Below are 12,479 nucleotides of genomic sequence, written 5' to 3' on the forward strand. Positions count from 1 at the left end.
TTAATTTTGGTGTTTGGTATCTGTCTAGGAAATTGTCCATTTCCTCCAGATTCTCAAGTTGTGTTGAGTATAGGCTTTTATAGTAGGATCTGATGATTTTTTGAATTTCCTCAGTTTCTGTTGTTATATCTCCCTTTTCATTTCTAATTTTGTTAATTTGGATACTGTCTCTGTGCCCTTTGGTTAGTCTGGCTAAGGGTTTATCTATCTTGTTGATTTTTTCAAAGAACCAGCTCCTGGTTTTGATGATTCTTTGTATGGTTCTCTTTGTTTCCACTTGATTGATTTCAGCCCTGAGTTTGATGATTTCCTGTCTTCTACTCCTCTTGGTTGAATTAGCTTCTTTTTGTTCCAGGGCTTTCAGGTGTGTCGTTAAGCTGCTAGTGTATGCTCTCTCCATTTTCTTTTTGGAGGCACCCAGGACTAGGAGTTTTCCTCTTAGCACTTCTTTCATTGTGTCCCATAGATTTGGGTATGCTCTGTCTTCCTTTTCATTAAATTATAAAAAGTCTTTGCTTTCTTTCTTTATTTCTTCCTTGACCAAGGTATCATTGAGTATTGTTCAGTTTCCATGTGTATGTGGGCTTTCTGATGTTTCTGTTGCTATTGAAGACCACTTTTACACCATAGTGATCTGATAGGAGGCATGGGATTAGTTCAATCTTCTTGTATTTGTTGAGATCTGTCTTGTGACCAATTGTATGATCGATTTTGGAGAAGGTACCATGAGGTGCTGAGAAAAAGGTATATTCTTTTGCTTTTGGATAGAATGTTCTATATATATCTGTTAAATCCAATTGGTCCAAAGCTTCAATTAGTTTCACTGTGTCCCTGTTTAGTTTCTGTTTTCCTGATCGGTCCATTGAGGAGAGTGGAATGTTGAAGTCACCCACAATTATTGTGTTAAGTGCAATGTGTGCTTTGAGCTCTAGTAAAGTTTCTTTTATGAATGAGGGTGTCCTTGCATTTAGAGCATAGATTGAGAGTTCTTCTTGATGGATTTTTCCTTTGACCAGCAAGAAATGTCCGTGTCTTTTTTGATGACTTTAGGTTGAAAGTCAATTGTATATGATATTACAGCGGCTACTCCAGCTTGTTTCCTGAGACCATTTGCTTGTAAAATTGTCTTCCAGCCTTTTACTCTAAGGTAGTGTTTGTCTTTGACACTGAGGTGTTTCCTGTATGCAGCAAAATGCAGGGTCCTGTTTACGTATCTAGTCTGTTAGTCTATGTCTTTTTATTGGGGAATTGAGTCCATTGATGTTAAGAGATATTAAGGAATAGTGATTATTACTTCCTGTCATTTTTGATGTTATTTTTTATATTTGATTGGTTATCTTCTTTTGCGTTTGATGAAAGAAAGTTACTATCTTGCTTTTTCTAGGGTGTAGTTTCCCTTCTTGTATTGGTGTTTTCCCCCATTATCCTTTGTAGGGCTGGGTTTGTGAAAAGATATTGTGTAAATTTGGTTTTGTCATGGAATATCTTGGTTTTTCCATCTATGGTGATTGAGAGTTTTGCTGGGTATAATAGTTTTGGCTGGCATTTGTGTTCTCTTAGAGTCTGCATCAGATCTGCCTAGGATCTTCTAGCTTTCATGGTCTCTGGTGAGAAGTCTGGTGTGATTCTGATAGGTCTTCCTTTATAAGTTACTTGGCCTTTTTCTCTTACTGCCCTAAGTATTCTTTGTTTAGTACATTTGGGGTTTCGATTATTATGTGGCGGTGGCGGGAGGTATTTCTGTTCTGGTCCAGTCTGTTTGGAATTCGGTAGGCTTTTTGTATATTCATGGGCGTCTCTCTCTTTAGGTTAGGGAAGTTTTCTTCCATAATTTTGTTGAAGATATTTGCTGGCCCTTTAAATTGTAAATCTTCGTTCTCATCTATGCCTATAATCCTTAAGTTTGGTCTTCTCATAGTGTCCTGGATATCCTGGATGTTTTGGGTTACAAGCTTTTTGCATTTTCTTTGACAGTTGAGTCAATGCTTTCTATGGTATTTTCGGCATCTGAGATTCTTTCTTCTATCTCTTGTATTCTGTTGTTGATATTTGCATCTAAGACCCCTGATTTCTTCCCAAGGTTTTCTATCTCCAAAGTTGTCTCCCTTTGCGATTTCGTAGTTGTTTCTACTTCTGTTTTTAGATCTGGGATGGTTTTGCTCAGTTCCTTCACTTGCTTGTTTGTATTTTCCTGTAATTCTTTAAGAGATTTTTGTGTTTCCTCTTTCATGACTTCTGCCTGTTGACTCAAGTCCTCCTGTATTTCTTTAAGTGATTTTTCATTTCCTCCTTACTGGCTTCTATCTTTTGACCCATATTCTCCTGAATATCCTTAAATGATTTTTGTGTTTCCCTTGAAATGGCTTCTAACTTTTGATCCATTTTCTCCTGTATTTCTTTTGGTTTTGTTTGTTTTTTTGTTTTTTTGAAACAGGGTTTCTCTGTATAATCCTGGCTGTTCTGGAACTCACTCTGTAGACCAGGCTGGTCTCTAACTCAGAAATCTGCCTTCCAAGTGCTGGGATTAACGGCGTGTGCCACCACCGCCTGGCTTCTCCTGTATTTCTTTAAGAGATTTATTTATGTCCTTCTTGTGTTCCTCTAACAGCATAATGAACGGTGATTTTAAATCCAAATCTTGTTTTTCTGGTGTGCTGGGGACTTGCTGTTGTTGGAGAATTTGGTTCAGATGCTGCCATATTGCCTTGATTTCTGTTGGTAATGTTTCTATGTTTGCCTTTTGCCATCTGATTATCTCTGTCATTAGTTGGTCCTGTTGTGACTGGCTGGTGCTTGAACCTCCTGTGATCCCGTAAGGCTATTTCTGTACCACAGGATGACTGGGTTTCCCTTGGCATAGATTGCTGATGTGCTGCCCTCCTCTTGGGTGCTGTTGGAACCCTGGTGTGTCCTGCACCAAGCAATGTTATACTCGGGTTGTCTCTGTAACCCGAAGCTGGTGCTGCCCGTCTGCTCTGTCAGGGAGCGAAGATGGCGGCAGGTTTCCTGTAGTCACCCCACAGGGCACACAGACAACCTCCGATCTGCTCAGGTCCTGGGCGCAGGTAGCAGCCTGCACCTCGGCGGTACCCAGAGATCTTAAACTCGGGATATCTCAGTACCTGGGGCTGTTTGTCCTGTCTGGCCGGGAGTGAAGATGGGGGAGGGGGGGCGATTTCTTTTAACAGATTTTAAATAGAATTGTTTAAGAATAAAGATGTAATTATGCTTGGGTATTAGCATTTCTCCAAATACTAGATTATAATGCTAACTTAGTGATAATGCCTCAGTAGCAGAACTATCCCAAGGCATATTTTCTATTTCAATTTATAAAGAATTATGCTTATCTATAAAACCTGGAACTTTTGTAGAAGTTGGTTTATAAATCAACTTTAAAGATACATGAGTTTTGAAACACAGATGTACTAGCAAACTTTACTCCCTAGGGTAAAGTGGTGGGATTTCTAAAATTCCCATTTCACCACAGAGTGAAAATAAAGATTCCATGCGACATTTCACTAATCAGCTATGGGAAACAATGCATCCATGGATGAACAAGCCTGCCTCTTCCTCTTCCCTGATATCAGTATATATCTCTATAGGACTTTGATCAAGTAAGTATTTAGTCATGATTTACGTATCAAGATAGCAGTGTTGGTTAATAGTTACATCTTATAAATAATAATAATAATGAAAGACCAGTAATCACCAAGGAAAATTAACACATTATGGGTTTCATTTACATAGCTCTGATTTTTTTTTTTTTTTTGAGAGAAGTTGATACTCACCAAAGAATCTATATTACAAAGAGAAGAGGTCAAGACTGTGTGTCATACTTTGAAATAAAAACTTACCACACGATTCCTTGAGCTCCTGAACCTATAGGCTTTAAATTCTGGTATCGTTTTAGGACTGTGAATGTAGAATCTCCAATCTCTACACTATAAAAATTGTTGTCACGTTTGCTTCTGCTCATGATGGCAAGCAATTAGTCTAATGGCTTCATCCAAATATTCACCAAGGCTGCAAAATAAAAGAAAACACGACTTAAGAAAATGATTTTGTACGAGGAAAGGGGATGACATTTGAAATATAAATAAAGAAAATATCTAATAAAAAAAAAAGAAAAAGAAAATGATTTTGTGTAGTATTAACATCCAAGTCCTTATTCTATTTACCATAGTCATCCTCATTAAGAAGAGTGCATCATAAAAAACATAACCACCACAGAGCTTTGGTCAGTACATGTAACATCTAAGTAAATACTGACTGGTTCTTAAAAAACATTTTTATTATGATGAACTGTTTCTCTAATCTTTAAGTCACTGGTGTAAATGCATAATTACCTTATAAAAAAATAACAAAAGAGAGGCTGGGAAGATAAGCTAGTCAGTAAAGGCCTTGTAACATAAGTATGAGGGCCTGAGTTCAAGGTCCAGGACCCACATTAAAACCTAGGTTAAGTGGAGCACCATGTGCAGTCCCAGTATGCGGGAGATGGGCATAGGAGGATCCTTGGCCATCACTGACCATCAAACTTAGCCTTATTAGCAAGCCCCACATCTCAGCAAAACTCAAAATAGTCTAAAAATACAGAGCAGCTGGCTCCTGAGGAACATCTGGGGTTGACTTCTGACCTCTGACCTCCACATACACATGCACCCCAACCCCACACATACATAGGCACAAAAGAACAAAAGCAAGCAAATTAAACATGTTCTAGAAATAATCATCATAATCATCATCATCATCATCATCATCATCATCATCATCATCATCACTATTATTATTACTACAATGGAAAGCCAGGCAGTAAACTATAAGCACATAACACACCTGTTTAACAGAAAGGGTTCTTTTATTGTGACAAATCTCTTAACACACAATGGTGATATCCTAGTACACCACAATTGCTGAAAGGATAGAAGCAAGATAGGAAACCTATGGAAGGTCAAGAAGGGGGTGGGCCTTCATACATTAGTGTACAAACAATACTCTTCTAATGTGTTTAGGGCATCAAAATTCCATCTCGGCTTTGACCATAATTCTTTACCATCTGTCAAATTAAAAGTCAAGGCTCCCCAACTCCTCATTTAAATATTGAACAAATCTCTCCTTTATTATGCAAGTACCTATAATATTGGCTCTGTGGAAGCTGATATAGTGAGGACTATTTAAACCCAGGAATTTAAGAGCAGCACAGGTAACATAGAGACTCCATTTAAAACAAACAAGATAAACAAAATGCATGCAAGACAACTCTCAGCTACCATTCATTAACCCAGTAAATCACCAATCCAGTTGAATCCAAAGAATTTCTGGAGAGACTGGGGGGGTGTGTTAAGGCAATCATATTAACAATAAACTGACACCCAACTGACAATTTCTTTTTTTAAAATGATTTATTTATTTTTATTTTATGTAAATTGGTGTTTTTCCTGCATGCGTGTCTGTGTGAGGGTGTCAGAAAGTTGCAATTACCGACAGTTTGTGAGCTGACATGGGGGTGAATTGAATCTGAGTCCTCTGGAATAACAGCCAATGCTCTTAACTGCTGAGCCACTTCTCCAGTCCTCCAACTGACAATTTCTAATGCAAATAATTAACTCAATAATATCATGGGCAGCCTGGGACCAGGTCATAATCTATCGTGAGGTCAGATGGAAGGCCTGAAAGGTTGCGAGCAAAATACTGGTATTAGCCTGCAGAAGAAAGAAGAACGAGGAGAAGAAGAAAACTAGAGAAGCAACTATACAACTTACAAAAGCTCACAATCTACTCTGGTCCCCTTAGCTCTCCCCTGAAACAGAGTGGTTGATAAGCAGCCCTTCTGCTGCTGGCAGACCTGTGTGCTTGAGTGCTAAGACTTATAGCTAAGCTGACAGACTCAGGAGTCCATAGCTCCAAGCTTGGACAACTGAAGTCTTATGGCTCAAGACTTTAGAAGCCAGAGATAGATGGTTCTAGATACCTAGGCTTGGGTACTGTATGAATACTGTGAGCTTTACTGGTGGCTTGGCTTTGGCAGCTAGTTTAAGCCCTCAACATATCTGGAGGACATTTTTACTATCTCTATGCCTTGCCCTTGGCTTCTGTATCTTTGGGTAAAGAATGTTCCATGTGGGCCAGACCTACTTACTTTTCAGGTGGGCTAGCTAAACTGGATGGACCTAAGATGTCCAAACAACCTCTAACTTCATTATAATCTTCATTTTACAAACCATACCTACCAGCACCAGGACATTGGATAACTACTGTGACAACTGCCAGAAAGAACCATGAGAGGGGTGTTGTAGGCACTTTATATACTGTTGGGACAAAATACCTGAACAAACTCCATTTTTTAAGGAAAGGAATGCTTATTTTGGCTCAAAGTTTGAATCCATTTTGACAGGGAGTGATGAATGATCAATCTCAGCTTACTTTCCCCTTTTACACAGTCAAGGACCCTGGCCAATGTTACTGTGTGACTCCTACATTTAGGGTGGGTATTCACATTTCAGTCAATCTAATCTAAAAAAGCCTCTCACAGACATATTCAGAAGTTTGTTTCCATAGTGATTCTAAATCCTATCAGACTGATAATTCAAATTATCATAAGGCAATACCCAAATGTTTGGATCTCTGCCCAACTCCAAGAAAGAGATGAATAGATTAGCTTGCCCCTGCCCTCTTACTTTTCACATTTATGTTTTTGAAATTTTAATTACATCATTTGAATCCTCTCTCCCCCCCTCAAACTCTCATGTACCCAACTTGTTCTCATTCAAATTCATGGTGTCTTTTTCTTAAATTATATGCATGCATGCATATATATATATATGTGTGTGTGTGTGTGTGTGTGTACACATATACATACACACACGCACATGCCTAAATATATACAAATATAACCTGCTCAATCAGTAAAGTGTTACTTGTGCTCTTCTATAGACTTCTGCTCCTTAGCTGCCTATTGTTCTTGTATAGAGTTGAGGCCTTCCCTCTTCCACACTGGTATGTCTATTGGTGTCATAATTCTTTAGGCAGCCACATTGTTCAAACTTCAATGATGTAGTTTCTCTGACATTTCTAGGTGCCAAAATCTCACAACACATTTCCTGCTCTCTTAAAATCTTTACAGTCCCTCTTTGTAATGAATGATTGCTGAGCCTTTAGGTGCAGGAGTTGTACTATAGACTAGGGGCAGTTGGGACTACACTCTGCAATTCTGCATTTTACCTTGGCTATAACCAATAGTTCTCTAATTAGTGTTAAGGCTCACTCAACAAGAAGAAAATCATGCCTGGTACTGGAAACCTCTCATTTATTTCTATACTGTATATATAACTTCCTGACCACAATAGGTACTGAAGTTGATCTTCAAGTCTCTCCCTCTTACTCCTATATTTAGCTAATGAGGACTCCTTTGTGTCTCAATTAGACACAAGGCTTTGTTTGTTACTACTAGTTCTACAATCCAAGGATGCCTGTTTGGGATCAAAAATTAATGACACTAACCCTGAGAATTCCTAATTTTAAAAGCATTTTTGTACTAATTTGGGCTGACTCTTCACATATCCAAAAATGAATCATATAAAATGATTCCTAGGGAGAGGCTAAAATGCCTGACATTTTCTAATAATAACTTTTGCCATGTATTTTACTAATAAGATTCTCAGGGCTTATAATAAAATGTTGATCACATTCAACCACCACCAGAGACACTTCTTAAAACCACAAATTAAGAATAGCAAACGATCCAGCACTCTGGGAGGCAGAGGCAGGCGGGTTTCTGAGTTCGAGGCCAGCCTGGTCTACAAAGTGAGTTCCAGGACAGCCAGGGCTATACAGAGAAACCCTGTCTCGGAAAAAAAAAAAAAAAAAAAAAAAAAAAAAAAAAAAAAACCAAATCCAAAAATCCTAAAAAGATTAGCAAATGATATTTGTCTCAGATGAATTTTATAGAAAACTTTTTGTATTAGTTAACTCCATATATAATTACCACCAGTTTATCTTGTCATCTGTGTGATTATATTTAGAATTTTTAAAATGTACTATGTGTGAAGAGAATGATTCCATGACAAATACATTTCTGTAATTAAATGAATTAGGCATGCAGGCACTTCCACAACTCACAGCAATGAAGTGGCCCTGGCTGATCCAGAGACCCTAGCTGCCCATAGGCACAACGAGTTCCATATAAAATGCTGACCCAGGGGGCTGTTTCAACCTTTGTCAGAGAAACTTCTTTTTGTAGTGGGCAGCAATCAATATAGGGACTCATTTTTAAATGGCACAGCTTTATCAGGAATCCTCACCCCACTGTAGGTTCAGGGAACACAGAAGAAGAGACAGAAAGAATATAAGAGGCAAAGGATGGATGAGGAAGAGTGTCATGAAATGCTGTCTTCTGGACATGACATGGCTATTGCTCGTGTGAAATTACAACAGCTGAGGCTAGCTGCTAAGTCCTGCACAAGATTAAGCTAGTCAAAATTATAGTAGGGAGGAGGAAATTCTCAAGGATCCTGCTCCTCACTGAGTAGTTACTGGCAGTTGACAACTACTGGAAGAAAAGAATCATTATACCTTGGGAAAGACAGGTGGACACTAGTAGATTACTCGTGCTCCAGTGGATAGCCTGAAACCCATGAACATATGAGCAACACAAATTAGAATTAGTAGATTATGAAAGAAAGGGGGAGAAGGAGGACAGACAGACTTGCCTATGGGCCAATCTAACAGCAGCATTTGTTCAACTAGTATTCCCTCTTACAAAATGATCCTAGTTGTGTCAAGCTGACAAACAAGTAGGACAAAGAGCTATGACTGTGCTTTGCAAATGGCATCTGCAGTGGGAACAATCTTACAAAAGTAGGCCTTCAATCTAAATAGGCGGTGTTAGAGATGAATGACTGAATACTGGTACCCTTTAAAGAATTTTGGTGATCAGCATCCACAGATCTTTATTTTCTTGTTAGATCACAGTAGGGGAAACACATCCTCCTTACAAATACCATACAAAGCCTCTGTAATCTTTTAAGTTCTAACAAAGTGAAGTGCTTTAGGGAGGGAACAAAAAAGGCCTCTGAATACAAATACCAAGTAAGTCAATATAATGACGAACAATGCAACCTCAAACAGCACGATGGGTTTACAAAAACAAATGGTCCCAAGAGAACTCAAAAGGCCTTGAGAGTATTAGTCTTCAGTAATAATAACCATGAGGAAATTAAATCATTAGTATATTTCAATTTTAAAAGCCAGAACATGACTAATACTTTTTAATAAGCTACTAATTTTTTAAATGTTTTAAGTAGCATAATTCATAGATAAAACAGTAGCACACAGTAATGTGTTATTGGTGGTAATAAGCTTTGTACAATCTCTTCTTTGCTCTCCTGAAACCTTTGGGCAGTCATCAAGAACCTTAATATTCTGTGGCTTAGTAGTGGCCACTTTTTAATCTTTCCTGAGATTTTTCATAAAATTCCTGAAAGCTCACAAACACCTTACCCCACCCTCTTTTTAAATGTATTTAAAAGGATCTGATAGCTTTACACTACTTTTACATACTGTATCTCCCAATTTTGTTTCCCGACCTCAAAACAAAACAAAACAAAACAACAACAGCAATAACAACAACAACAACAAAAAACCGAACAGGCCAGTCTCCTGTCTAACATACTTTTGCTTGGGTTCCTAAGAATATGTATACTACTGATTTTTCTCATTCATTTCTGTTCCTGTCTAGTCAGTCTCCTTTGTAGCCCTTGTTCTTCACTAGCCTTCAAACAGGATTTCCTTCAGGGATGTCTTGGTCCTTCAGGGTTTGTTTCCTTCTTGTTATATAGTCCCAGGGGAAATTCATCTACCCATAGAACTTTAGTTACCACATAAAACTCAGAAGTTTCAAGTATTTGTTTACTATTGGGCATTTTGTCTCTGCAAACACATACATTCAAGGGTCTACCAGATAACTTGTCTCAAAGCTACTTCAAATTACATGCAAAAAATAACCATTTCAACTCCCACCAAATCAGCCTATCCCATGTTCTTCCAGCTGAGAAGCTGCTATCACCATTTCTATAGTCAAGCAAAACAGAAACATGTTATTCTTAACTGTTCATACCTCCACATCCAACTTGTTCTGGAGATCATAAATCCACTCTCTACTTATTCAACAGTCTAACTCAAGCCAAGATTTCCAAGTGTGTAGATCACTGTACTCCCCTAAAGGGGGCCCCTTACTCTTCTCTCTGCTCCCCATTCTTCAATTTGCATCTTTTAAATGACTAAAGTTCTTACTGGAAAGTCTGCCCACCATAATACTTACTATATGCCGTAACTGAGAGGGCAGGGTTTTGTAGCAGTAACTTTGAATGCTACAGGGTACCCTCCCCTCCTGTCCACAGCTGAGTAGACTAACAAACAGTAGATAACTGATTTAAGAAGTCACTAAGAATCTCTCCAGGGGATCCAACAATGTCAAGAAAACTGATGATGGTTATAGTTAGAGAAGCAGACAAAAGAGAAAAGGAAAGACAGCCACGCTATGTAGCAATTGTTTATTTAAAGATAGTATCTGACTCTGAACCTCTGACAGGTCACACCCTGCCTTTACATATGCTAAGCTTCTCTGAGTCACTTTCTCAACCTTTGCCTAAGATTTTACCTATAACTAAAACCTTTTTTTTTAATTTTTTTTATTCGATATAATTTATTTACATTTCAAATGATTTCCCCTTTTCTAGCGCCCCCACTCCCCGAAAGTCCCGTAAGCCCCCTTCTCTTCCCCTGTCCTCCCTCCCACCCCTTCCCACTTCCCCGTTCTGGTTTTGCCAAATACTGTTTCACTGAGTCTTTCCAGAACCAGGGGCCACTCCTCCTTTCTTCTTGTATCTCATTTGATGTGTGGATTATGTTTTGGGTATTCCAGTTTTCTAGGTTAATAACCACTTATTAGTGAGTGCATACCATGATTCACCTTTTGAGTCTGGGTTACCTCACTTAGTATGATGTTCTCTAGCTCCATCCATTTGCCTAAGAATTTCATGAATTCATTGTTTCTAATGGCTGAATAGTACTCCATTGTGTAGATATACCACATTTTTTGCATCCACTCTTCTGTTGAGGGATACCTGGGTTCTTTCCAGCATCTGGCAATTATAAATAGGGCTGCTATGAACATAGTAGAGCATGTATCCTTATTACATGGTGGGGAATCCTCTGGGTATATGCCCAGGAGTGGTATAGCAGGATCTTCTGGAAGTGAGGTGCCCAGTTTTCGGAGGAACCGCCAGACTGCTTTCCAGAGTGGTTGTACCAATTTGCAACCCCACCAGCAGTGGAGGAGTCTTCCTCTTTCTCCGCACCCTCTCCAACACCTGCTGTCTCCTGAATTTTTAATCTTAGCCATTCTGACTGGTGTAAGATGAAATCTTAGGGTTGTTTTGATTTGCATTTCCCTAATGACTAATGAAGTTGAGCATTTTTTAAGATGTTTCTCCGCCATCCGAAGTTCTTCAGGTGAGAATTGTTTGTTTAACTCTGTACCCCATTTTTTAATAGGGTTGTTCGGTTTTCTGGAGTCTAACTTCTTGAGTTCTTTATATATATTGGATATTAGCCCTCTATCTGATGTAGGATTGGTGAAGATCTTAACTAAACTAATTCATCTAACATGCAACTTGAGCCAGAATTTCTCTTGCTTTAAGTCAAACCATAGCTCCTTTTGTCTAAGCCTTCATAGGAATTCCAGGGTTCTGGATGTACAGCTCAGCTCCTCTCTTCAAGATCCAGCCACAATAAATGGCTTTAAGTAGATCATAATCTCTCTTGTTGCCAAGCCAACACAGGTCAGTCTTGCTTTGTTTTAAACATACTTCTTCCCACTCCCTCAACTTTCTGAGACCAAGCAGTGGCACACACTCTCAGGCTTTCCTCCAGGCAAGCATTATGTACTACCATAAGTAAAGTCTAATCGTCTGAACATCCCAGAACTAAAGCCTCTTCGAAGGCAGAGCATATTTTTGTTCACAGTTGTTTCCTGGAATTATAAAGCAGATGCTCAAGATATTTTGAATGAATTAATCTAACTGGTTGTCAAATATTGGTTACTTTATTCTAATTATCTTGGTAAGTTGCCTTTTCTGTTTCCAGATACTACCCTACTTCAAAAGCCCATTTCTCCTCTAAGCCACTTCAATGACTTTTCTAATGTTCCCTACTTTTTGCTTCATTCATATCTTATCAGAAGGTACTGACTAGAAGAAATATTAGCTCTTTCCACTATTCAAATTACCTCTACAACAATTAACTACTTTTTATTTCTTGAACATACCAAACCTTTCTGTCTTTGTACCTCTAGTCTTATGTGAAATGTACTATCTTCAACTGTTTGAATGAAAGCCATTATATAAGGTCAGAAAAATTAGGTCTTTTTGATGAATTAGCTATTATTTCTCAGGATATTCAATAGCTTTTATATTGTATTA

At 38.4% G+C, this 12,479-nt stretch overlaps 1 protein-coding gene across 3 annotated transcripts in view; it reads right to left on the bottom strand.

Moving 5' to 3' along the window:
• The window catches only part of Mapk8 (mitogen-activated protein kinase 8), an 80,146-nt gene that overhangs the window by 33,658 nt on the left and 34,009 nt on the right, over positions 1-12,479 (bottom strand). For all 3 annotated transcript variants that reach the window (XM_052190156.1, XM_052190157.1, XM_052190158.1), the window contains one exon: positions 3,855-4,023. In XM_052190156.1, coding sequence (XP_052046116.1) covers positions 3,855-3,976 — 122 coding nt within the window. In that variant the 5' untranslated portion in view covers positions 3,977-4,023. The remainder of the gene's footprint in view (positions 1-3,854; positions 4,024-12,479) is intronic.

Source organism: Apodemus sylvaticus, chromosome 8 (genome assembly GCF_947179515.1).
Source record: "Apodemus sylvaticus chromosome 8, mApoSyl1.1, whole genome shotgun sequence".
NCBI lineage: Eukaryota > Metazoa > Chordata > Mammalia > Rodentia > Muridae > Apodemus > Apodemus sylvaticus.